Here is a 25,564-nt window from a genome sequence, read left to right on the forward strand (position 1 = left end):
CCCATTATGGGCACACCTGTGATTGTAGCTACGATAACACATGTTCTGTTAGTTTGCTTTGTCAGGATGCTAACATGCATCAGTAGGTAATTCCATCCATACACTGACCGTGCTGAAGCTTGAAAGATTACCAGAGAACTGCGTTCCACTACCCAATGGACACTGAATGCATCCAGCGTTGCAATGCAGAGTAGTCAATATCGTCTCGCCTGCTCCAAGTAAGGGAATGGAAAATATGTTAGCAATGATGAAAATTATCTGCCTGTTAAACATTTCATATTGCGTCCACTGTCCAAGAAACTACTAACTTCACAAAAATCATGTGCTAGTCATGCCCCAGGTTTTCCAAAGTGAACAGGAACAAACAAGTAGCACGACAGGAAACCAATCTCAAAACACAAGGTTCTCATACACAACATGTGCGTAAGGTAAAACAGACTAGTCAGCTGCCCATTCCTCACAGACAAGTTTGGACGGTAGTCACTTTCAAGATCCACAAAATGCATGCCCCAAGCTTTCCAAAGCGTCTAGGAACAAACAAGGCTTTGAAGCCCATCTCAAAATTCCTCACAGAACAACAGCCAGATTCAAGATTCCGTTGTGCAGTTTGGAAAATTACAGGGAAACTAACTGCTGGAACCGAGACAAAAAAAAATCACTACAGTATATCCATTGGAGTGGATACCTAAGATCGGTTGCTATTCAACCAAACTTGCATCCCCACGTAACATCATATATTGCAGATTCACGGTTGACATTCTATGGTTCCTGTTCTTCGCTTTCCTGGCTTGATTCCCCTGCTCTCTCCGGCTGCCTTTTTTCCTTGTGCTGCATCAATTATTGAGAGATTGGTTAAAGGAGGCAGAGCAGCATGAAATGAAGTTGATTGTCTTATGTTTCAAGTGCCTAAGACAGACAAATGGACTAAATAAGTGTTTCATTTATGGCCTAAGTGCATGAATGCATGAAAGTTTCAAAAAAAAAAGTGCATGAATGCATGAAACCGTAAGTGGAGAAAGTAGCCTTTTCTTAGGAATAAGTGATTCTCACTTGAAGTGTCAACACACGTATGTGCACATAGGTTTGTGTTAGAGTACGTAATGGGCCTAATGGCCTGGGCTGGCGGTATAGCCCGTTAGTCTTAGGGTTAATTAGAGATAAGGGTCGCTTTCTTAGGGGTCAAGTAAGCCTTACTTGGGAGTCAAGTAAACCTCTCTACATAAAGAGAGGAGATGTATCAATCTAATCAAGCAAGAATTAAGAAGGAAATCCCTTCCATCTTGCCCGGCCGTGGGCAAAAGGCCCCCGGCCGGCCCTCTCGCACCCTCATTCTAGCAGCGCCATAACAATTTGGTATCAGCTAGCTTCGGTTCGATCATGTCTTCACCGCCGCCCAACCCGTCTCTTCCGCTGCCGGTCACGACCGTCGCCCCGCTCCTGCCCGCACCGGGATCCTCCGTCGCGCCCGCCCCCGTCGTCCTCACCCCGGAGGTGTCCGGGGCGCTGCGGGACCTAACACAAGCGGTCCAGGAGATCCATTTGTTCTTGGCCGGGTCCTATGGGCCGCACCCGGCTGCGCCGCCCATCACCGCCACCGCGCCGCCGTGGCTGCCGTGGCAGCCGCCGCACCGAGCCGCCCCCGCCGCGCTCGCCGGGCTGCTGCAGCAGCCGCTGCAGCTGCCATCCATCGCCCCGTCCTGGCTGCCGTGGCAGCCGCCGCACCAGGCGGCCTCCGCCGCGTTTGTCAGACTGCTGCAGCAGCCGCTGCAACTGCCATCCACCGCCACCACCGCCCCGTCCTGGCTGCCGTGGCAGCCGCCGCACCAGGTGGCCTCCGCCGCGCTCATCAGGCCGCTGCAGCAGCTGCCATCCACCGCCCCGCCCTGGCTGCAGTGGCAGCCACCGCTCCTGGCGACCTCTGCCGCGCCCGGCGCTCCGCCGCAGCAGCCGCTGCAACTGCAGCAGCCATCACCGGTCAGCTCCGGCCCCGCATCGACCGCGCCGACGGGAGTCCCGATCCACCAGATCAAGTTCCCGCCGTCGCCATCACCGCTTCCCCAGGGCGTCCCCATCCAGCAGATCAAGCTTCCGCCGTCGCCATCACCGCTTCCAGCTTGGATCACTACCCGCCACGTGTCGGCGACGGTGAGGCTGCAGGCTGCTGCACGCGGCCTCCTAGCGCGTCGGCGTGTGCGGGAGTTGCGTGGTCTGCAGCTGCCGCTCCTCCCAGTTGCGCTTCGCTGCGCAAAGGACCTCGATCTCGTCCGCTGCGTCGGGGATCTTGGGCATGCTGTTTTCCCCACGGACAACGCCCTCAAAGTCTGCGACATCGGCGGTTGGGGAGGCGCACCCCTCCTCGCCATTGTCCATCGACAACCCTCCACTCTTCTATGTGCGGTGCCGACCAACAGCCGTCCGGCGGGGAGAAGGCATGGTGTCACCGACAAGAGCGCACCGCGTAGCACCACTGCATTCCGCCGCCGGCTGCCGCGAGGGCGCCTCTGCTGGTCGCTCTTGCGACCACTTCTAGGTGGCCATACACATGCACTACTTTTGTCCAGATGGTGTCCATGGGATCCAGGTGGCTGTACACGTGCACGTCCGACGTGCGGATGGTATCCACTTTTTGTTAAGAGGTCCAAAATAAATCATCCCAGTCCATTTCAGGTTGAGAGTAATAAAACAAGCCAAGATGTAAAAGGCTTGTTTTTAGGTGTTAGGTTTGTGTTGCCTCGAGTCATGGTTATAAGTTGGTTAGGCTGCAGCTTGAGGACAAGCTGCATGTCCAGGTGGGGTGTAGTGTTAGAGTACGTAATGGGCCTAATGGCCTGGGCTGGCGGTATAGCCCGTTAGTCTTAGGTTTAATTAGAGATAAGGGTCGCTTTCTTAGGGGTCAAGTAAGCCTTGCTTGGGAGTCAAGTAAACCTCTCTACATAAAGAGAGGAGATGTATCAATCTAATCAAGCAAGAATTAAGAAGGAAATCCCTTCCATCTTGCCCGGCCGTGGGCAAAAGGCCCCCGGCCGGCCCTCTCGCGCCCTCCTTCTAGCAGCGCCATAACAGTTTGAGATTAGCTCAACTTTACATTTATAACGGCTTCTAAAAACGCTACTTTTACTTCAACCCGTGGTACAAAAGCTGCGTGAGAATATGCTAGTTCAATCAGCATCTCTTTAACTTAGAGGTGAATGCCTAATTGTTTGAATAATAAAAAAATGCAATCCCCCAAAAATTGTTTGAATAATCAAAAATGCAAACCCCAAAAAATGACTGCTAGCACTTCAAGTTAAGAATTACTGTATCCTCAGTTATATCACTTATTGTTCAGTAACAATTGATTCTACTTTATTAGACGAGCCATATTACCAAAGAATGTTATTCTACTAGTTATTTGTCCAACTTTAAAATGAAAAGGCTTAATCGGTATAGAGAAACAAGTAAGGATTACCATTCAGAAATACCAGGCAAATCTTGGCAGTATCACAGGTTATTTCCTCCTAAAATCAAATTCCTCATTCTCTTAAGAACTTAATTAATCATTTATTTTCTGCACTGTATATTTCAGTTATTAGTAAATCTGAACTGTTGGCTGGGCCCTCTATTTTACCTTATAGATATATATAGCTACAGTTGGTTTAATGGTAAATGTGATGCAACGGTCCAAATTCAGAACAGCAGCAACAACAATGTACCTTTGGAAGAAGCCCTTCTGCAGACATCAGCTCATACAACTTGCGCATGATTGTTTCCTCTTCAACCTATATAAAATGACAGCAACTGATTACTGAAAAAATACCCCTGAGATTCCTTCTTAACATAAAAGCTTAGTAGTATCTGAGGCTCACCTGTAGTTTATGCAACTCATGGGACATTGCTCGGTATGTTTCCATTAGGGCATGATTTTGCTTGTCCAAATGCCTGCAGATCATTTCTATGTTATATAAAATAATTGAAATCTTTAGGGCTCATTTGTTGCTAAAGGTTAGTCAAGATGTTGCACCTGGACATTTCAGCAGAATGCTTTGGTTCCATTATCACCAAACAACTTTATACTGCTTCTTCTCTACTTGAGGAAATGTGTGAACGCCGACCCCTCTTGACAGAAGAAAAACTCTATACTCTCCCTGCAAATTATTTGACTGATTAGAATTTCTTTCAAATCAAGCTAGAAGCTGTCCTCCACATACTGTAAATTTACAAAAAGGGGGAGGGTCCAGAAATAGACGAGAACCAGTACTAAATTTTGAACAGTAAATAGCTCGTATGATACTTGAGTCCATGCTTATGATACATCAATATACACAAAAAAAATGAAAATTATGCATGCTGGTAGAGATATATATTTCACACCCAATACTAATTGCTCTGGAGATATGCTGTAGTGACTGTCTAATGGGGCTAGTCTAATTAATTGGGTGTGAAATATATATCTCTACCAGCATAGGAGAGTAGTTTATGCACCAAGAAAAGAAAAGAAAAACAGTTCCTGTGCACAGATGGATAAACAAGACAAAGGTACATTAGAGTGTCAGAGTTGCACAAAACTGGGATGTGGGAATCTTCTGACTGAAAAGATTAGCTAGCTTCATGATGAGTGACCTCAGTGACAAATGGTGACTGATATGCTTAATTGCTCTAGAAAAAGCAAATAGATGAATGGATATTTTTGCATACCCCAATGATGTCACTAATAAAGTAACCAAGTTACAAGTGTACAATGAGTTCTGCATCAGTTGCAAATTTATGGATGGGGACCAAAATGAAGCATACTGAAGAAGGAACCAACAATATCAGTATCCATTGAAGCAAAGGGGCAGTGGATCAATTTGACCTACTACGCAGGCAGGACAAACCACACTCTAATTATTTAAATCCCTCTAATTATTTACTATCATCCAGGGACCTTGCTTCTAGTCCAGAACTCTGGGATTTTTTATTTATGTTGACAGATAAAACTGAACAGTGTTCATGTGCAAAAGTTCATCCAGGGACCCTGATTTACTGTCAATGTAAAAGCTCATCCAGAAACACCTTAATTTCTGTCAACATGAAAACCCGCACTTCTATCAAAAATTCAAAATTGAAATCAATGAACTGGCTCTCACAAGAGCCGGGTTCCAATGATTTTCAGGAGAGGAGAGGGATGGCCGTGGAGGCAGCCAGTCTCATCGATGGACGCAGCAAACTGCTGCAGATCGGAGCCATGGCCGCTGGGTGTCGGGCGAGGAGCAAGAAGAGCCGGCTCTAGGGTTTGCAGGGGAGGGTATGGAGAAGTGGGGGATAGGGGAGGAATCACCTCGGGAAAAACCGGCGGAGGAGGACGTTGACGCTCTGGCGGCGGCGGGGCGCCTCCTCTCAGTCGCAGCGAGGGCGTTGCTTTGCCCGTTCCGTTCCGAAGACGGCGGCGCGAGGAGGAGGCTGCGGCCGACGGCGGCTCGTCGAGGAGGAGGCTGCTGCCGACGGCGGAGGGTCGAGGCGAATCGAAGGTGATTGGGCCAGCGAAACCTCGTCTACCAAATGGGCCGAAGAGGATTGTAGAGGGTTATTGGTCACGCGTGGAAAATCTATTCAGAAACCCCCAAAACTCTCGTGTCAAACAAAGACTTAAGCAGTCAATTAACTTTATTTCTCCCTCAAAAAAAGTCAATTAACTTTACTTTTTATATTTAATTAAAACATGAATACTATTTTTACTAAATTCTTAAAAATGAAATCAAATTAAATAATAGATGGAAGAATTTGTATATAGAAAATGAAAATTTGACAAGCGGCGGCGAGCACGTCGGGGAGCTTCGGTCGTTGCCACCGGAGCTACAACGGTTGCCACAGGAGTTGCAACCACAAGATGCAACTGTTACATGAGGTGAAGCAGGTGACGAGGATGGCTGGTGAGGGCTGGGACCGGCGACTAGAACAACTGACAAGGGAGTCCGGCTAGGAGCGGCGACGGGGAGAACACATGCGGCGGCAAGGCGAGGGGGCGACGAAGGGGAAAACGCGTGCGGCGCGGCCACGGGTGCATTGACGAAGACGACGCGCATCGAACAGTTCCCATTATCCCCAATCTAACGGCTGCGGGCCAACCGGTCCAAATTTGAACTGACGCCTAGCATGCCCTTCGCAAATACTGGAGTAAAACACTAATCGGCATTATGCTAATAGTACAAAACTAATCAGAGTAAAAAAAATACAAAAATAATGGTCCTCATAACGCCCACACGTGTGGGCGTTATGGGGTCTGGCCACACGTCTCGTGTGGTATCTAAAGAACCAGTTCACATGTTTGCGTGTGGGCAAAACAAGTAATGTCCACACGCTTGGTCTGTTGCCTCGCGGTTCCTCCAACACGTCTATATGTGGGCAAAATAGATAACGCCCACACGCCTGTACTCACGGTCCCGCACGTTCCGCCTGACAGTCACCACGCGTCCCCGCAGTTGTTATGGTCCGGACCCTCTTTCATGTTCGTTTAACTGCAGTTGCCATGTTGTTGAACTACAGTTGCCATGGTTGCTCAACTGCAGTTGCCATGGTTGCTCAACTGCAGTTGCCATCTTAGGTCAAGTGGCAGATGCCACTCTTGGACAACTGCAGTTGTTGCTATGTATGGTCTAATCTACTACAGTTGCCATGATTTGAAAAACTTTAGGAGTTGCCACCTACTAACACTTGCCAGTTGTCATGTAGCACTATTAAAAAAAGGCATGACAAAAAAATATGTTCGAGTAAAGAGAGAGTTGTCATCTGCTTACAAGCACGCTAGGGCAGTTGCCATGTACCCTGCAAAACACATGGCAACTCGGATAAAGAGAGAGTTGTCATCTGCTTACAAGCACGCTAGGTCAGTTGTCATGTACCCTGAAAAACACATGGCAACTGACAGCTTTGGTTATGAGAGAGGAGATGGGCGTGTGAGCGAACAGATAAATGCCCACACACCAGCCCCTCTGTGTGCGTGAAAGCTGGCGTGTAGGCGAACTGCTAAACGCCCACACATCAACCCCTCCACGTGGTGAAACGGACGTGTGGACTACCGGATAAATGCCCACACACCAGTCCAGTCCTACGTGGCATAAAAAATCTGATAAAACATGCCAAGATTTGTGCAAACACAAATGGACTTTGATTCATGTATGTGGGCGAGGTGCAAACGTCCACATGTGAAAGCGTTAGTATTTTCGAAAATAATCGGCATTACCGCTCCTCGCTTGGTGTCATAAGAAAAAGAAGCTAACACTCAGCTGAATCAAGCCGGCCGGCATCGATCAACGATCAGGTGAATCATCAACACATCCCTTGGCGCGCACATCACTTTGCATAAAGCACCGGCGCCACTTTGCTGCTACAGGGAGCCACCTCCGATCGGGCCCCATAAATGGCGCGCGCTCTTCTTGACCCAGAAGAGAACCCTGTTGCTCACCAGCTCATCAGTACGTACGCACAGGAATGGCTTGGCTCGCGAGACGCCTTCTGGGGACAGGGATTCGGTGACTTTATTGAGCAAAGTCTCATTGTGACTTTACCTAGGTGAGGGCCATCGAATCAAGATCTAATGGACAAGATTGGTCTAAATTTTATGTTCAAAACTCAAACTGTTTAGAAAAAATTGAAAAAATTCAGCTAAGTCATATATGTTCCATTGAATATTCTGGAAAATTTTCGTTTCATTTGGATAAATGGTTTAGCAGCTAATTGTGTTTTGAGCTTGAAATATAAAACCCTATTTAATCATAGACCGTTTATCCAAATGAAACAAAAATTTCACAGAATATGAAATGGAACATGTATGACTTACCTGAATTTTTTCAATTTTTTCTGCACAGTTTTAGTTTTGAGTACAAAATTTGAATCAATCTTGACCGCTAGATCTTGATCCGATAACACTCACCTAGGTAAAGTCATAATGAGACTTTGCTTAGTGAAGTCACCGGAGGCTGGCCTGCCTCTCCCTCCTCCTCGGGACCCTCTTCGCGCCCGGGTTCACGGCCGTGGCCATGGGCGGCATCGGCCACCTCCGCTCCCGCGGCACGGCGATCGGCGTGTCCCGGCCGCAGCCGGACGTCAACTTCACCATCGGCATCGTCGGCGCCGTCTGGTGCAAGAACTGCCGCTACGCCGGCTACCTCCCGTCCAAGAACGTCGCGCCCCTCCCGAGTAAGTACCACTCCATGGCACGAACTGCACTCACGCACCGTGACAGGCACTGATCGTTTTCTCTGTGCTCGCAGACGCGGCGGCGCTGCTGCGGTGCCGGTGAGGGAGGCAGGCCATGTCGGCGTGGGGCACCACAGACGCGCGGGGCTACTTCATGATCCAGGCGGCGGAGCAGGCGGTGCCGTTCGCGAGCAAGGACTGCGTGGTGTACGTGCCGCGCTCGCCGCGCCGGGGCGCGTGCGGCGTCGCCGTCCTGCCCCGCCGGAACCAGGGCTCGCCGCTCAGGTTCCGGGAGTACGTGACGCGCCCCGACGGCCTGCAGGCGCTCTACACCGCCGGCAACTTCGTGTTCGGCCCGCGAGACCCCGCCAATTGTGGTCTCCAATAATGAACCAGCGGTTTGGCCTCTTCAACTGGATGAATCTGACACCATGGTTACATAGTACGGGAAGATGCTCGATGTTATATATATGCAGTACGTAACAGTTTCTGTGTACGTATGTCTGATTCAAAGCAAACACTCAGAATCCTGCTGCGGTAGGCCTTCCAGAACACTGAGTGGTCTAAATATTTCGACTGAGTAGTGATTAATTAATGTGGAAAGTGCACATATAGGTGGTGTTTGGTTCTCTAGTCCTAAGACTTTTTTTAGTCCCAACTAAAAAGTTTCTAAAAAGTCTCTCCCTGTTTGTTTCCAGAGACTAAAAAGTTCCTAGTCCCTTTCTAAAGATTATTAAATGACCATGTTGCTTCTAGTATATAGAAAAATAACAATCAAACAACATCATGGGGTGGCGGGCCAATGGGTGCTTGGAGACGCATTGTTGGAAAAGTCCCAAAAAGACTCTCCTAGAGAGTCTTCTTCATTTAGTCCCAAATGACTAGTTTAGTCCCTAAAAAGTCCCTTCCGTTTGATAAAAAAGTCTTTAAAAAAGACTTTTTCTAGTCCCTACACAAAAAAAATCCCTGGAAACAAACACCCACATAGTCTACTCCCCCTTGGTTATCCAGGTGTTCATTATTTAAGTATGTTGAAAACAGAGTGTTTGGCTGGGACTGAGTAGTGATTATTTAAGTATGTTGAGAACAAGCTATCTAATCTACCCGTGTTCAAGTCTGGATGATTTCGTAAAACTGCAACAACTAATTAAACAAAGTCACGCCCTCAGAACAAAACATTTTTCTTTTGCAAGCATCATATATTCTTCTTAATCTTTTCTTCTTGGTTCCTGATTTCCGGAGCTTGCTTGAATTTGGTATCGTCCTGCAAGATATCGTTGATAAATAACAAGCCTAAAGGCACACAACCATACATGGTCCACACTATGCCAATGTTTAGAGCATTACTAGTAAAACCCTCAAACCCTCGCTAGCGTTTTAAAGGTCCAAAAATGATCTTTTTGTGCACTTTTACGGGTTCAAAAACAGAGGCAAATATTAGAACCCTCAAACCCAACCCTTATAACGGAATATTCCCCATGAACGACGTTGTCATTGCGCGCGGGAGGTCGACGGGGCGGCCGCCGGCGACGGGGGCGACTAGCAGCGGTGGTCGCGGGCGTGGGCGCGGGAGTTGGGAGGATTTTCCCCTCCTGCGCGAGGATAACCGCCAAATGAGGGTTGGGGTAGGTTTTGCTTCCCAACCCTTACTTTTAAGGATTGGGAGAGGGTTTGAGGGTTGGACCTTTAAAAAAATTTAAAGGTTTGAGGGTTAAGGGGTTCTAGTCTACGGCTTTTTTTCGACGAAAACTGTAAAAAAACAGTTATTTTTAGGGGTTTGAGGGTTTGAGGGCTCTACTAGTAATGCTCTTAGTTGCCTTCATGCGAGTGTCTCTGTTCAATAGACGGATGCAGATGTAGTATGTACGGTTTCTCTTCAAGTTTCCGGGTAACATTTTGTAGTTGGGTGTGTCTAGAATACATCTAGATGTGCTTTAGTTATTGCATCTAAATGGGTAAATCAAGCATAAAAAAGAAAAAAGAAAAAAAATATCCACAAGAATCTCAACAGAAGATCAATGACATGGGATTTAGATGTGCAATACTCATTGCACATCTAGATGTGCTTTAGCAAAACTATTTGTAGCTATGTGTACTTTATTTTTGCGGGTTTACAGTAATGTGTGCTATATTTCTGAATTTTTTAGTAGAATTTTGGCCACGGTCGTTAGAGCATCTACATGCGGCTATTTCAAACCCGTCTCAAACGTCCAGATAGACGGCTCGATCAGTGACCGGTCAAAAAAAAAACGATCAAGTCGGACGCCTCAAACCCCCCTCAAACAGATGGGCTGACCGGCACCTCTCGTATCCACCTCAAATATAGGACGGATATGGGGAGGCTTGGACGCGTCTGTCATGTCGGACTTGACTCATATTGGCCAACCCGACCCCACATATATTTGTCCCTATCCTTTCCCCGAACCAAACCCTGGCCACTCCACTCCACTCCCCTCCGTCACCTAAGCTCTTATCCGGCGATCTCCGACCTTCTCTGGCATGGCGGCAGCGGATCCGAGTCCTGCACCTTCAGATCCGTCGATCCCGAACTCATCCCACGAGGGCCCGAGGAAGAGATGACCGCTCGGCTTGCACTCCACCGCTCCCAGGAGGAGGCCGCCCAACCACTTCACTTGGACTCCTTGCGTCGTGAATCCATCGTGTCTGCCCAAATGGCGCATGAATCCGCTGCGAGGTGTGTTGCCGGAGCCTCACCGGAGGTGGTGCGGTCCGTCTGACGACCGAATGTTGTGGCGAACGCACAACCCCTCCGTTGGCGCGCCGAGTAGGGGGTGAACGCATGGGCACCATCCGATGAGAACATGGCGCGACGTGCCCGCCGTGCGAGGCAACGGACGTGGGAGACAGCGGCAACCCTTACGGTGGTGGACGTTGGAGAGGCATAGTCACATTCTCCGGCGCCTCAACGGATGCCCTGCAATCCCGAGCGCCCCAACCGCGTCGTGGTGGATGTCTTCGGCCCTCCCAGGACAAATCCATCATCGATCTCACACGTCCACCGGCTCCGTCAGGGTTCCGGACTCCGATGAGAAAAAGTAGGGCGTGGGAGACGGTGGCGTCTTTGAGTCTTGTGAGTCAGGCCGTGTCCCATGTTCTACTCTACTTCGTCGGTGACTGGACCAACACTCTATGGGGCGCAGCCTGCCGCCAGACATGAGCGCAGCGGAGCCGGACGAGCTCCGCTTAAATTTAGATTTTAATAGTATGGATTTAAGGTTTTTAATTTGAGGTATTTGGTTTTGGAATCATTTTTTTTACGGTGTGACTAGTCACTGCTGGCGGACGCGTTTGAGGGTGTCGGATTTGTAAGTCCGGGTGTAGATGCTCTTGATCAACATATTCGTACATTTTCAACCTGAATTGGAATCCCTCTGTAATATCTTGAAATTGATATGAGTAACTTGGACTGTTCAGCAAAATGAAGCCGATCAACCGTAAAAGGTCCGGCCGTCTTCCTCCTCCGGCCGATCAAAGCGGCTTGACGCCGTCATAGCCGAAGTTATAACGTTTGGACTTGTGCCTGATCACCCGGAGGTTTCTTGTGCCGGCATCGCCGTCCCTTACAACCTCCACGCCGGCGAGCACCGCAAAGTTACATTCTTCGCTCGTCTCAAAGAACCTCGCGATGCACAGTCGGCCGGAGCCCAGCGGCATGAGGCGGGCCGCGGTCGTCCTCCACGCTTCCGGCGGAGCCGGCGGGTCCTCCCACGCGTGCAGCAGCGCCGGAGGCACCGTCGTGGTCGCAAGGTCGGCGGCGCAGACGCAGAGGTGCCCGTCCTTGTCGGAGAGCCCGAACCAGAGGCCGTGCTCGGGCACGTACTCGGCGCGGCCTTTAAACGGCAGCGCCCACTCGCCGGCCTTGCTCCACGCGCCGCTCGCCGTGTCGAACGAGTACGTGCCGGCCCCCGTCGTCGCGGACACCCAGATCCGCGAGCCGCCGACCACCGTGTAGGCGCCGATCGCCACCTGATGGCCCGTCGGCGCGTACACGTCATGGTACCATTCGTCGTACCGTGATGATGGGCAGTCGTCGTGGTCCGGGCAATGATCGAAGGTGGGAGACGGGAGAGGGCGCCAGTGCCAGTCCTCCGCCCGGCGGTCCCCGGGCTGGCGGCCGTAGACGAGAGCTTGGAAGTACGGCGTCTGGTATCCGCCGTCCCCGAGCGACATGACGTACAGGCCGTCGCCGACGGTGACAGACACGAGGAAGTTGGACCTGGCGGGCGAGTGCAGGGGTGCCGGCTGCATGGTGCGGAGGGCGCCCGACGCGCCGTCGTAGAGGACGGTGCCGCCCCTGCCGTTCACCACGACCACGTCGTTCTTGAGGGACATCATGGCCATCTTCCCGGACTCCCGGGAGTTCTCATGGCAGGGCTCGAAGGACACGGCGGCGCGAGTCAGCCGAGCCGTAGCCGGGGCCGGAGCGTTGACCGCCATTGTCGCTGCCGCTGCTAGCTTCGGTGATCCGGCCGGGTAGAACAAGCCTGACGGATCGATGCGGTGGAGATGGAACCGGCTGCCGCTGCCGCGGCATTCCTCGACGAGTAGATCCACGAGTCGGCGCTTCATGCTTGGTGCTCCTCGCACAAAAGAGTAGATGGAAGAAATCTAGAAAAAATCAGGATTATTTCATCAACAATATCCCGATTTCTCAGTTCTCGACAGATTTTTTTGAGCGTTAACTTAATCTCCAAGAATGTATAAAACCGATTTTCTCGCCATGATTTTCTCCCCATTTTTCAAGAAAATCGCTGTTTTTTCTCCTGATTATCAGGGGTTCAGTTTATCAACACGTACCAAAGAAAATTCAGAATCTTGAAGCAAAGCATGAGCCGCCGCTTTGTGAATCTGCTGGTCAGCAGCTTGCGCCGCCGCGTCCACCGCCCGGACTTCTACGTGCACCGCGTCGATCCCACGAGCTTGTTCCACCCCGCCGGATCACCGCAGCCAGCAGCGGCAGAGACGTCCGGCGCTCCGGCTCCGGCTCGGCTGCCCCGCGCCGCCGTGTCCTTCGACTGGCCCTGCCCGCCCAACCAGACCGGGTGGATAGAGTTCATGGGCTTCGGCGACGACGTCGTCGCCCTCGACCACGACGGCCGCACGCTCCTCTACGACGGCACGTCGGACGTTGTCTGCATGATGAACGACGCGGACTCGCCCAGGCCCAATCCCATCTCCGTCACCGTCGGCGATGGCCTCTACGTGTTGGCGACCAACCCCGGACGGCCGCCCCACACGTACTGCTTCCAGTCGCTCGTCCACGGCGGCACGTTCCCCGGCTCCCCATGGAAGGAGTGGCACTGGCGCTCGCTCGAGTCGCCGCCATTCGATCCCAAGTTCGCGACCACGGACAAGTATCCCACCAGATTCAAGCACGACCTGGGGCCGGCGGAGGCGGTGGCCCCGCGCGCGATCGACGCCTACGCGGTGGTCGGCGACTCAGAGATCTGGGTGTCCACGGTCAGCGCCGGTACGTACTCCTTCAACACGGCGAGCGGCGAGTGGAGCGCGGTCGGCCACTCTGCGCTGCCGTTCAGAGGCCGCGCCGAGTACGTCCCCGAGCACGGCCTCTGGTTCGGCTTCTCGGACGGCGACGAGCACCTCTGCGTCGCTGACCTCGCGCAGGAACCGCCGGAGACGCAGGTCTTTCCTCTTCGGCACGTGTGGGAGGACCCGCCACGGCCGGAAGCGTGGACCCCGACGGCGATCCGCCTCCTGCCGTTGGGCTCCGGCAAACTGTGCGTGGCTAGGTGCTTCCGGAGAACCAAGGAGGGGGAGAGGCTGCTCCCGTCGGAGTACAGGCACGAGAATTCCGAGAGCTTCGTGGTGCTCGCCGGCGTGGAGGTTGTCAGGGACGCCGGCACGAGAAGCCTGGAGATGATCCAGCACAAGTCCGTGCTTTACAGCGTCGGTGAAAATGTCGTCAAACCCCTGTGAATTTTGTATAGTAGTGCTGCTATCGCAAAGCGAGGATCAAATGTGATTGCGGACCGGTTAAAATCTCAATGCTAAAATCTTATGTCTTCGTGTCCTATCATGTGCGTTGGCCATGAATTCAGACCACCTTGCTCGTCGGTAGTCCCTTTTTTATATAGGAAAGGCACAGGTATATAGGAAAGGCACAGGCCGAGCCTGGGCGAGAGGGACTACTATCTCCTCTGTCCCCTCTCGCCCAGGACCGAGGGCGTCGACCCGTCGGACAAACCGGACCACGTGGCGAGGAGGGCACGTCATCTTGAAGAGGAAGCCGGCCGACCATAGCAAAGCAACACCACTGAAGAAAGAACCGCCGTCATAAAAAACATGCTGCAGCCATCTCACCTCCTCGCACATCCAAAGCGGCGCCTTCAAGAAGGTGACGGAGCCAGGCATCGCCGCCGCCCAACCAAAGTTGTGGGTTTTCATCCGGATGCATGGGGAGGATGAGGGGGAGGAAGATGGATCTCGAAGCCGCCTTTAAGGAAACAACGCTTGGAGCGCCGCCGACGTCGTAGCCGCCGCAACCGGCCCAGAAATTACTCCGATCCAGAGCTCCAACCCCACATCAGCATAGTCAGCCACCGGATTCAGCCGGATTGATGAGGAGGAAGCAACAACACGGGGACGCTGTCTTCAGATCTGGCGAAGGAGAGCAGCAGGGGAGACCTCCACGCGCCGCCCGCATCCACCACCGACTCGCCCCCCGTGCGGCCGAGTGAAGGCGGCCCACAACACCGGCGAGCGCCACCCGCCGCCAGGACCCGCTGCCTCAAACCCTAGGCCCGGCCGTTGATCATTGTTGCAAACCCCCTTGCCAGCAGCGATCCTCTTGGCAGCAACCTTATAGTAGAAAAAGCAACACCGATTTTAAACATGGAACATCCAACAGATAGTGGATTTTGTCAACAATGATTCATGCCGCGGACGATTAATATCAGATTAATTTTTACATGCAGATCAATGTTGTAATCAACAACCATCGTGCACTTCCGCAATTCTCTCATCATACTCAGCAAAACATATTTTCATACACATCACGGATTCAAAACAGTCGAAACCAGAAAACACAGGCAAACAATGGAGGATAAACATGTGGCAATCGTCTCAAGGACCCAAGTAGCTGTCGGCGTACACAGATGCACTGAACTGCTGTTGCTTCCAAGCAAATTTCACCTCTGCTCCTATGGTGCACAACTGGTTCAGTTTCTAGTGGTATCGAAATCCCTGCTGAGAACATGACAAAATTTCAGAGGACTATTGTCAGGTCTGAACTAGTGTCGCTTCCTCTGGCTGCCTTTCTGGTGTTTTCTCCGCCCCGCGCTCTGTCTACGCAGCTCACTGGAACCACCGTCGTCTTCCTTTTCTCCATCGAGCAGTATGTTCATCCCGAGGTCGAATCCGTCAGTCAGGCCTTGTAACCTGTACACAGAAACATGTCAGTTCATAAGTTGGGTAAAAGTGAAAAAATCCCAAGAGACGAGCTCAGCTTAAAGTGGCCAAAGCTATCAGCCATTCATTGATGTGGTTGATGGGTTCTTCACTTCATAATGGGGTGCACTGTCGTGCAAAATAAAATCCATGAACTCTGGAGGATAATGGAACATACCCGTGAAGCTGCTTCTTCATCTGCTTCTCCATGTACTTTTCACGCTTGGTTACTGGAGCTCGGGTGAACAGCTCCTCTTCTGCCTTCTCTTGCTTCTCTCTCTGCCGCATGTAGGTCATAAATTCTTTGCTTTCATCACCCGCTGTTTCCTTCCACTGCAAGATTGTGTAGACAGCTTAGTTAGCTCGATGTAGCTTAGTGTAGCTAACTATACAAACATACACAATATACAAACCTTTTCAGGTCTATCAGCAGCATCATCAATCATCTCCTTGAAGTAAGGATTCTCTGTTGTCATGCGTAATAATCTTTTCTCTTTCCTTACAGCGTCTTTACTATGACTATCATCCATGGCAGCTGGCCCAATTTTCGGAGGAACGTAGATACCATCTTTGCCCTGAAGTCAAACAGCTAAACACATCAGACACAACAAATCTGTGTAAACTGAACTCTAGTCATGAAATGATCATTACTGATAAAAAACAGAGCGACCTATATTCACGTCATTTAACAGGAATTGTGCAGTTAGGAATAAGGCAGCATTTAAGCAACTGGTAGCAGTATCTACAAAGGCAAAATATAAGCTATGATAGAGTTCACTCAAAACCAGGCACATAAACCAAGTTACAGTGTAATCTCGAATTCATCAGAAGTTGTTAAGTAGCAACTTAATTTGATTTTGCAAGACACTGCAGTGGAAATATTGATTTCTCACCCAACTGACAACTATATTATGTACAGAAAACAGCTCAGTAAGGATGGGCAGATTTGATGTCATACAAATATATGTAAGATTTATTGATTGGTAGCTGATTGGTGTGTGTGTGTGTGTTTGTTGAACAGAGTGATGAACAGTCGAGCATTATCACCTTAACACAACACTAAGAGAAAACATCAGTTAGTAAGTGAGAATTTCACCTGTCCTTCAGGAGCAATTTTGATATCCATCATATCCGGGTTTGGCCGGTACCCCAACAGGTCGCCCTCGCCTTGTTGCCCGCCCTTCCCATTGACCTCGGGTATCCTGGGCAGCTGCACCATCTGCAGCATTGGTGAGCTTCTGGATCTGGTACTCCATCTTCTTGTCTATCGGGCGAATCTAGCACACAGAATTCAACATAAAACAATCTACTATTAGACAGATCCATAAATCAAGACTGGCAGCTTAGCAATCAACACTCAAGGGCACATACGCACACCTTCCCAAGAAACAGCCTGATCTCGACAAGGCCGCGCACGACGGGGTGGCCATCGACGGACAGCCCCTTGGCCTTGCGTAGCAGGTAGCAGACGAGGCCCTGGCAGTAGCTGAGCAGCAGGTGGTGCTTGGCCTCCAGGTACCGGCCCGATCCCTTCGCCCGTCGGCAGCTGCTTCTTCCTCGCCTACACGGGACAGAAACCGGGCCTGCGCCTTCCTCTCGTCGTCAGCTCCGGCGACGGCGGCCGTCATCGCCGCCGTCCGCCCTGCCGAGACGGGGAAAGGCTAGGGGATCGTTCGCCGGCTGGGGGCGGCCGCGCGAGCAGACGAGCCGCCGGGCGGCGGTGCTGCGGGTGAGAGCGCCGGCGGGGTTGGGTTGGGAAAAAAGAACCCTGGCTGCTCAGCGCTCGCAGCAAGCTGGCTTCCTTCGGGGGGCCGCCCGCGGTAAGGGGATAGGCCCAGGGCTTCGCATCACTCGCCGATTATGGGCCCAATCTCATTCTCAGCTGCTGCAAGTCCATGTGGAGGCCCAAGTTGGCGTCAACGGCTTTGGGCGGGTGGTGGGTGGGAAGAGAGGGAGGGAGCGATGGCGCGCGCGCCGGGAATTCATTTGGGGCGACGGATCTGATCCTGATCCTGATCGGATTCAGCGGGAGGTGGTGGTGGGAGGCCGAAAATTTCGAACCCAAGAAGAAGTGGGCGCGCGTGCGGCCTAGCACCATTTCCCGCTTGCCGCTCTGACGCAGCCGACGCCCCGCACTCCCACCTCAACCGATTCTCCGCGGGTCCCGCGTAAGGGCATGCATTTACCCTTGTACCCCCAGCTATTTTATTTACCTACCCTTCTGCGGCTCTGCCCCCTTAGCCTAAGCCTACCCGCAACATATTTTTGTGTTCATCTAAAAAAACTATCGTTGTCTCTTGTTAGAATGTATCCCCTCCATCCGAAAATACTTATCGGAGCAATGGATGTATCTAGACATATTTTAGTTCTAAATACATCATTTTTTATCCATTTCTTCGACAAGTATTTTCGGACGAAGGGAGTAATATGGTACGGTTTTCTAAAAATTCATCCATCTTTTTAAAAATTCTACAGGAGCAGCAACATCACGGCGGGGGCATCGGCCGTCAACCGTTGCCCAGCCGGCTAGAGCAAAGATGCAGTGCGATCCGTTGTACGGTTCGATTCCCTTGTTTTTGTTCATCCATTAGCCCTCAGGAGAAGATGATGCGCACGGCATGTATGCTGAACACGCCAGACAATCATATCGATGATTGGTTGTGACGAAGCCGGAGGAGAGGCCATGGAGGTAGATATACGAGTGGAATCTTCTATCTCATGTTCGACCTCTTTCCGCAGAGACGCTTCGATAAGGCGCTAAGTTTTCATTTAATTGTTTATTTAGGATCTAAAACCTTTCATGTGTGTTGCGGTCCATTTAGGCCAGCCTTCTCGTCTATGTGACGCTCTTATAGCACCTGAAAAGAAAACTTGCGGGCGCATAATTCACAGCCAAAGAGGAGGAGGGCAAAAAGGGAAACACGCTAGACCAGGGGGAAAATTTGGCGCACAGCAGAGGGGCGCAACCGGTTCCCGGGCTGGGACGGCGGGGGCGTGCGCGGGAAGGAGGAGGAAAAGAGGCCCAATCCATCCACCCATCCCGCCCGCCCGCCCGTCCGTCGATCCCAATCTCTCATCCGATCCCCAATTTAATAGCGCCCGACGCCGAGCAAGCGCCTCCCAGAAGCCACAACACAACACACGCGCACCCCCGCCCGTCCCCATCCGTCCGCCCGCTCCGCCTCCCTAAAATTCCCCCCTTTTCCACCCCCCCCCCCCTCACCACTCCCCACCCTAAAACCCTAGCCGCGCTCGCCGCCGTCGCGCCCCCGCCGCCCATGGCCCCCGCCGCCAAGCCCGCCGACCCCGCCCCCGCCGATCCGCCCGCCGACGACCCCATGGACGCCGACGCCGAGGCGGAGGAGCACGAGGAGGAGGCGGAGTCGGAGTCGGAGGCGCAGCCGCTGAAGAAGCGGGGCCGGAGGAAGCGGCTGCCGCGGGAGCCGTCCACCCCCGCCACCGGTAGGCCCTCCAGGGAGCGCAAGACCGTCGAGCGCTACTCCGAGCTCACCCCGCGCTCCACCCCCGCCAAGAAGTCCGCCGCCATTCTCCAGGTCAAATCTCTCTCCCTCTCCCTCCCTCCTCCGTGCGCGCGTTCTCGCTCCTCCCGATCTGTGGTGCCTCCCCTCGCGGAGCTGTTATTTTTCACCCCCGGGTCCTCGCCGTCACCGCACCGCACCAAAAATAGCAGTATTTGTTTGTTGGACGCCCTAGGCTAGCGGTCTGGTTTACCGTATTCCCCATTTATATACGAGTACGAGCGTGTGGCTGGAAAGCTCGCTAATTTCTTCATTTGCTGATTCGTTTTTGTTGATTTCTGTGTTTCAGGGCTCTGGGACGAAGCTCAAGGAGATCCCCAACGGTAAGCCTGCTGCTGCCCCTGTAACATCTCTCGATTCTTGCTTTTACTAGCAGATAGACGCCCCTGCTTGCCTGTGGCATCATTGGCAGTGATCCCCTCTTTGCCCGCGCCAGGGATTAACTTGTTGCTATGGTTGAAGTCTCGATTTTCCAGGATATATCTGGTGTTCCAGAGTTATTCATACATCAATTTGCTTATAAACTAAGTAGTAGAATGAAATAACATGACAATGAATGGATTAGGCTGTCATCCAAAAGATCTCGTCTTTGTTCAGCGCAGGGGTCGTTTCTGATAGAACGATAGATAACACACATGGACTGCCAGACTTCTCTTTGCTTAGCACAAGGTCTATGTGCCTGTGACATTGTAAATGACTTGTGGATCTGTTTATTCAGTTATCTTTGCTTTATCACACATCGACCGGCAGAGTTCTCTTTGCTTAGTCCAAGGTCTACGTGCCGTGACATTATAAATGACTTGTGGATCTGTTTATTAAGTTGTCTTTGCCTAATGTTGTATATTACCAACTTTGCCCATCCCTTAAATTTAGTGGCATATTTCAAAGGACTGTATAGGCAGAATCATGCAGTATTTGTTATGAGTAATTTCCATACAGCCACCTATCCTGTTTTGTAAGTGCAGGTTTCTGAATTTTGGATTACTGCTGCTGCTTGTTTTTATTTCTGAACTTTGCGTTAATGCTACTGCTTGTCAATGTTCATAACTTGCTTCCTTTGATATTGATTGCTCTGATTTTCATCTTGCTCAGTTGTCCAGTATATGATTGAAGTTGTTACTCGTGTTTTAGTTAGTGTTGGATGAATAAAGACATTATGGACTCTTCAACTTGTAACTGCATCGTACAGTTTATCATTCTGGGAATAGCTACCTCATATTCCACAGGTTGGACTAATAGTTTGTTTCCTTAGTTTTCTTCAAACTTTCCAAGAGAAAGGTGGATGACAATCTTCAGAGTCTTCATACTATATTGTTTGGGAGAAGATCAAATGTGAGGCATCTGCATTCGCTTGCTGTAATTTAACTTGCTAAGTTTGTTTTGTTAACTCTTTGTTTGATTCTCTGCAGGCCCATTTCCTGAAAAGAAACCTAGCCCAGTTTTCTGGTTTTGTTTGGACTGACAATCCAGTGAGTTTTTGTGATGACACTGCTGTAGAACATGATTTGTTTTTGTTTTTTGTCTTAATGGATGTCCTTGTAATTTTGATTAGGAAAAGCAAAGGAACAGGATAAAAGAAAAGCTTGACAAGATGAACAAGGAGAAGTTGATAGATTTTTGTGATATACTTGATGTTCAGGCCAAACAATTAAAGAAGGTTAATTTACTTCTGTACATGTTTGTAATGATCTAAGCAGTGAATTCTGTACTAACTGTATTTTGCTGTATTCAGGAGGAAGTTTCTGCCAAATTGCTGGAGTTTCTGGAGTCTCCTTGCATTACCAGAGATGTTGTTATCAGTGATGTGAAGGTATGATTTTTAATTAATGCAAATCTTGTTCTTCTGACATCTACTCCCTCCGTTCCAAAATAGATGACTCAACTTTGTACTAATTTTAATACAAAGTTAGTATAAAGTTGGGTCATCTATTTTGGAACGGAGGGAGCATATTTTTTTACCGCATGAGACTGCAAACTGAATTTCACATTCCTAATCTTTGTCGTTCCAGAAAGGGAAGAAACGCCGGAGGAAGTCTAAAGGAACTAGCCAGGCAACGGCTGAAGGTGCTTCTGGAGAGAAGGTAAACTTGCTGTGCTGAGGGCAGCTCCTTTTAACCTCTCTTGTTCTTCTAGAAAACCTATCTGTCATGGAACGCTTTCACCTGTGTTCTTCTGCAAATTTGACTTGCTAGCTTCCATTGTTGATTGTTTTCAAAAAGAATTGATGATATGTTCTAAGTTGATATGTGATTTACATGTTTCCACCAGTTGAGGGGAAACATTCCAAGTATCCCTAGGGTTGTGACAATTGATAAAATCCCATCTTAAGGGTTATTTTTAGTTTAACCCTCTGGCATTGGAAATGACCAATTTCTCCAGTTGTTTTGGTCTACTCTCTCTCTCTCTAGCTGTCTGTATGTGCAGCACTACCATAGTGGCAGTGAAAGTTTACTGCACTTGTTTCTTTTCTTAATCTTAGATTATATGATGACTGTTTGTGATTGGATGTTTCTGACTTCTTAGAATTATCTCTCTTGCAACACACTGTTTAAAGAATGAAATTGACAGTGTAATCTGTGAAGAACCATAAAGAACATGTTTAATTTCAAACACTCACAAATTAAGAAGCTATACCTGGAAACCTATGCTCATATATTGGCATTATTCAAAACATTGACATTCATCTTTCTCAGTGTTCCTCCTAGAAGGCTGTATGTGGTGTAGTAAACTTTCACTGCCACTATGCTCATATAAATTTTATACAGAAAAGAAACAAGTATATTAGTGCTGCACATAGTATATACTGCATCTGTATGAAGTTTTATAATAATATATGTTTGTATGTGGTGTACCCAAAAAACAAGTATATATGTCAAAATGGGCTCTTTTAGTTTTGGGGCCATAAATTTGTTTTCTTTAAGTTTACATATTACCATATTTGAAGGGGAGGCTGGGAAAGGCTGTGTACAATAGACCCAAAGTGGTTCAACCCTTCCCTGGATTCTGCGCAAGCCGGAGCTACATGCACCGGGCTTCCCTTTTTACAAATTACCATATTTAATGAAAATTTATAGACTGTACACATTTCTAGGTCTTCAAAGGGAAAATTTAATTTAAAAAAAACTTTAGAAGATCTTTCTATTCTGTTCAATATACTGGTCTCCAAGGAGCCTGGGGGCCAAAAATTCGCACTGACTTTGGTGCTCAATCCTATATTGTATTTTCTTTGTGCTCTCTTTCTGTACTCCATAATTGCTGGTACTTTTTTTCTGGACATAGAGAACCACTAATATTTTGCTTCTAAGTGACAATTGCTTATCATGTTAAATTTCACAAAACAGTTATTTGTAATTAGCATTTAGTAGTACTTAGGACTTTCTGCAGCAGTTCTTTGTAATTAGTGTTTGTGTGTAGTACTTAAATTGTGGATGTGGTTTTATGAACAGAAAAAGAGGAAGAGTCGGAAACAAGCAGTTGAGGCTGAAAATGAGAATGATGAAGATGATGCTGGTCCTGCTGGGGACTCATCAATGGGAGAAAGTGATGAGGACTCCGAAGTGAAAGAAGAGACCAAGAATGATGAAGAGCCTGAACCGACACCAGTGAAGAAAAAGTCAACAGATGATAAACAAGGAAAGAAGGAAGCTGGATCCAAGGCAAAGGAAAAGGATGCATCAGCAAAGAAGACTCCTAAATCTGTAAAAAGGGTGTCAAAGCCAGATGTGGAGCTGGAGAGCAAAAAGGCTGCCAAGAAAACACCAAAGAATTCAACAAAGGAAAGCAGTACACCTGTAGGCAAGGCCAAGAAGAAGGTTGCAAAACCGAAAAAGGATGTTGGAAAAGAGAGCCAAAACAACAGTAAGGCACGCAAGAAGCGAGGTGCCAAGGCATCTGGTGAAAATAAAGGTATGAGATCTTGTACCCATGCAGGAAATCCATGAATACAACTGTCTTACAACCATTTAATTTTATGCATTTTGGATCACCAGCAAGTTTATTTGCCTAATGAAAATACTGATCTGATGTGGATCATACTAAGCTTTGTTCACGTAGGACTATTAGAAGTCACATTCACAGTTCTTCTGAGAGCTACTTCCAGTTTGATGTGTTCATTTGCATTTTCTGAGTTATGAGATGCTGCCTAGAATGCTGCTATAACCAATGCTTCCATCTTGTCCAGGAAAAGGCAAGGTAGCCCCAACCACTAAACTGGAAGTAGCTTTGTTCATGTAGGACTATTAGAAGTCACATTCACAGTTCTTCTGAGAGCTACTTCCAGTTTGATGTCTTTATTTGCATTTTCTGAGTTCCATCTTATGAGATGCTGCCTAGAATGCTGCTATAACCAATGCTTCCATCTCGTCCAGGAAAAGGCAAGGTAGCCCCAACCACTAAACAGTTGCATGGTGTTGTTAGTAACATATTGAAAGAAGTGGACTTCAATACGGTATGCAGATGCAAATTGTTATGCTGTGTTCATGTTGCATTTCTGGTCTTCTATGATGCTGACCTGGCTACATTACTACCTTCATGCAGGCAACTTTGGCTGACATTCTCCGGAAATTAGGTATCCTTCTGTTGTCATTCTATGAAGTTTCATTGCAGTAGATTTCATTGAAGTTATGTTGAGCGCAATTGTCTGGTCTAATGAACGCACTGGCATTTTCTGTTACCTCAGGAGACCACTTTGACATGGACCTCATGGACAGGAAGTCGGAGGTGAAGCGCATCATAGAGGAAGTGATCAACAGCATGTCTGATGATGAAGGTGAGGAAGAAAATGAGGAAGAGGATGCAGAAGAGAACGGCAAGAAGGAAGAAGATTCAAAGGAGGATCCTGATGAAGAGGAAGAGAAATAAGCCAGACGTGATCGGACTGAGCGATCTCCTGTATTTGTCAAGTGTTCTTGTTGGTTGCTGGGGCTGCTCTGGCCTGTACAATGGTGGCACCACAACAGCCGTTTTGGTGGTGGTCTGGGCAGGTGCTAGACTGTTTGTTAGCCATTTGATGTGATGGCCCTGCGTGCCTACCTGGTTGTTGTGCTTGACCCGTGGTGTTATTGACCTGTAGTCTCTTAGTTGCCGGTCATGTACAATAGCTGTTTGGTTATATGACTCTGTTCCTTTCTTAGGTAGCTAGCCCTGACTGTAATTTGCAGCATGCATACTTATCCGTATTCTGTTCCTTGCATTTTATCTGTGTAAAACAGTTGTATTCTTGTGGATTTCTTGCTTGCTGTCTGCATTTCATGGCTTTCTCACCATTTGACAATGCAATGCGTCTTTGGTTGATGTGTTGTGAATTATGAGCTAGCTACTTTGTTTCAAAGTTGAGTATTTTGGGATGGAGGGAGTAGCATTGTTTTTGCTGCGGCTATAGTATGCATTTTTGAAGTTAACAAGGGGTCTGGCTTTTTTTTGTTTGAATGGGGAATGTGCCAAATTCATTCAGCTCAAATGCATAGCTCAAATTACAAAATCATGAAGATGAACTTGGGAGATTCTAGTAATAAAAAGGACAAGGGGTATGCCTGTGAGCTGAACCACCAGAGAAAACTGAAAATATTCGGAATCGTGGCACGAGGATGATTGGTACTTTTTCCGTAAACTAATATAAGAGTGTTTAGATTACTAAAATAGTGATCTAAATGCTCTTATATTAGTTTACAGAGGGAGTACTCAGCAGCTCCTGGATGAGACGGTACAAAGAGTCAAGAATATTATGTACTTAAGGATAAATCTTATAGCAGATCAGAATCATGAGTATGTGCTGATTTCATAAGGGGCACATGTTGTCTTTCTCTTTTATTCAAATGAAAACACCAAGATTATTATTCTAACTGTTACACAATTAAGGTAGTGACTCATCTCTGTAGACTTTACCATGCCTAGACTGGTTTAGTAGGATCATGTGCAAAGCTTAAACTTTTAGAGTACTTTCATTTTCTATATTGAACTAAAACCATGATGAGTAATTTGGAATGGAGGGAGTAGATTTTTTAGTACTTCAGTTCAAACTTGTAACATACTATGCTTATATGAGGTACCATTCATACCACAGAGACTATATTCAGGAATAATGATCATCATTATTTTTGTAATCATCCAGAAAAACAACAGTGTATTGTACAAAAGAAAATCACCAACAAACTAATAACATGAAAGATTGTATTTTGTGAGGTACCATATGTTTTTCCCACAAACAAAGCTTTTACTTGGCCAGTTATTATATTTGTTCTGTTCCTAAACAAAGGGACTATAATACTACATATAAATGCCTATTTGTTTAAAAAATTGTGGAATACGTTTCAATCTCAATGAGATATTATAGATGTTTGTTTCATTGGAGAAGATTGTGTTGTAGTATGTTCTTACCGCTACTCTTTATTATCTTTCCATATTTCCCATTTAATACAAGAACTGAATGGTGATGTTTTTTCTCT

At 48.6% G+C, this 25,564-nt stretch overlaps 4 protein-coding genes and 2 pseudogenes across 6 annotated transcripts; 3 read left to right on the plus strand and 3 right to left on the minus strand.

The window, feature by feature from the left end:
- Window positions 1–403: 403 nt before the first annotated feature.
- Window positions 404–5,535, minus strand: LOC125529020 (uncharacterized). Its single transcript, XM_087513847.1, has 5 exons — window positions 5,297–5,535; window positions 4,001–4,124; window positions 3,846–3,918; window positions 3,693–3,758; window positions 404–828 (listed from the first exon to the last, which is right to left on the minus strand). Exons 2-5 carry the CDS (start codon window positions 4,030–4,032, stop codon window positions 760–762), a joined length of 240 nt encoding a protein of 79 aa, XP_087369973.1. The 5' UTR covers window positions 4,033–4,124; window positions 5,297–5,535; the 3' UTR covers window positions 404–759.
- Window positions 5,536–7,375: 1,840 nt separating this feature from the next.
- On the plus strand, window positions 7,376–8,542 carry LOC147981153 (non-classical arabinogalactan protein 30-like; annotated as a pseudogene).
- A 3,101-nt stretch (window positions 8,543–11,643) lies between these two features.
- Window positions 11,644–12,612, minus strand: LOC147981154 (uncharacterized). The gene has a single exon (XM_087517041.1). It carries the CDS (start codon window positions 12,610–12,612, stop codon window positions 11,644–11,646), a length of 969 nt encoding a protein of 322 aa, XP_087373167.1.
- Window positions 12,613–13,002: 390 nt separating this feature from the next.
- On the plus strand, window positions 13,003–14,112 carry LOC147981155 (uncharacterized). The gene has a single exon (XM_087515882.1). It carries the CDS (start codon window positions 13,003–13,005, stop codon window positions 14,110–14,112), a length of 1,110 nt encoding a protein of 369 aa, XP_087372008.1.
- A 955-nt stretch (window positions 14,113–15,067) lies between these two features.
- On the minus strand, window positions 15,068–18,747 carry LOC125547134 (uncharacterized; annotated as a pseudogene). The gene is made up of 6 exons (XR_015599374.1): window positions 18,732–18,747; window positions 16,960–17,422; window positions 16,679–16,859; window positions 15,996–16,157; window positions 15,761–15,915; window positions 15,068–15,573 (listed from the first exon to the last, which is right to left on the minus strand). The product of XR_015599374.1 is annotated as an uncharacterized LOC125547134 (transcript).
- Window positions 18,748–18,790: 43 nt separating this feature from the next.
- Window positions 18,791–24,413, plus strand: LOC125545791 (DEK domain-containing chromatin-associated protein 1). 2 transcript variants are annotated; one of them, XM_048709827.2, is made up of 11 exons: window positions 18,795–19,136; window positions 19,411–19,444; window positions 20,374–20,453; window positions 20,531–20,590; window positions 20,674–20,778; window positions 20,854–20,931; window positions 21,131–21,202; window positions 22,568–23,027; window positions 23,489–23,568; window positions 23,658–23,688; window positions 23,800–24,413. In XM_048709827.2, exons 1-11 carry the CDS (start codon window positions 18,861–18,863, stop codon window positions 23,979–23,981), a joined length of 1,458 nt encoding a protein of 485 aa, XP_048565784.2. In that variant the 5' UTR covers window positions 18,795–18,860; the 3' UTR covers window positions 23,982–24,413. The 2 variants fall into 2 exon arrangements, with proteins under 2 accessions (XP_048565786.2, XP_048565784.2); XM_048709829.2 differs by lacking the exons at window positions 23,489–23,568; window positions 23,658–23,688; window positions 23,800–24,413 and adding an exon at window positions 23,302–23,440 and having other exon boundaries at window positions 18,791–19,136.
- The last annotated feature ends 1,151 nt before the right edge of the window (window positions 24,414–25,564 follow it).

Source organism: Triticum urartu, chromosome 3A, assembly GCF_056163025.1.
Source record: "Triticum urartu cultivar PI428250 chromosome 3A, HENAU_Tu73, whole genome shotgun sequence".
Classification (NCBI taxonomy): Eukaryota; Viridiplantae; Streptophyta; class Magnoliopsida; order Poales; family Poaceae; genus Triticum; species Triticum urartu.

Bases quoted from the DNA above. Each gene is read 5' to 3' on its own strand.
- LOC147981154 (XM_087517041.1), bottom strand. From the start codon at position 12,612: ATGGCGGTCAACGCTCCGGCCCCGGCTACGGCTCGGCTGACTCGCGCC.
- LOC125545791 (XM_048709827.2), top strand. From the start codon at position 18,861: ATGGCCCCCGCCGCCAAGCCCGCCGACCCCGCCCCCGCCGATCCGCCC. The intron at 19,137-19,410 runs GTCAAATCTCTC...TCTGTGTTTCAG, and splicing joins AGTCCGCCGCCATTCTCCAG to GGCTCTGGGACGAAGCTCAA. The intron at 23,028-23,488 runs GTATGAGATCTT...CATCTCGTCCAG, and splicing joins GGCATCTGGTGAAAATAAAG to GAAAAGGCAAGGTAGCCCCA.
- LOC147981155 (XM_087515882.1), top strand. From the start codon at position 13,003: ATGAGCCGCCGCTTTGTGAATCTGCTGGTCAGCAGCTTGCGCCGCCGC.
- LOC125529020 (XM_087513847.1), bottom strand. From the start codon at position 4,032: ATGGAACCAAAGCATTCTGCTGAAATGTCCAG. The intron at 3,759-3,845 runs GTGAGCCTCAGA...CATTTTATATAG, and splicing joins ATGAGTTGCATAAACTACAG to GTTGAAGAGGAAACAATCAT. The intron at 829-3,692 runs GTACATTGTTGT...TAATTGATGCAG, and splicing joins CAGAAGGGCTTCTTCCAAAG to CACAAGGAAAAAAGGCAGCC.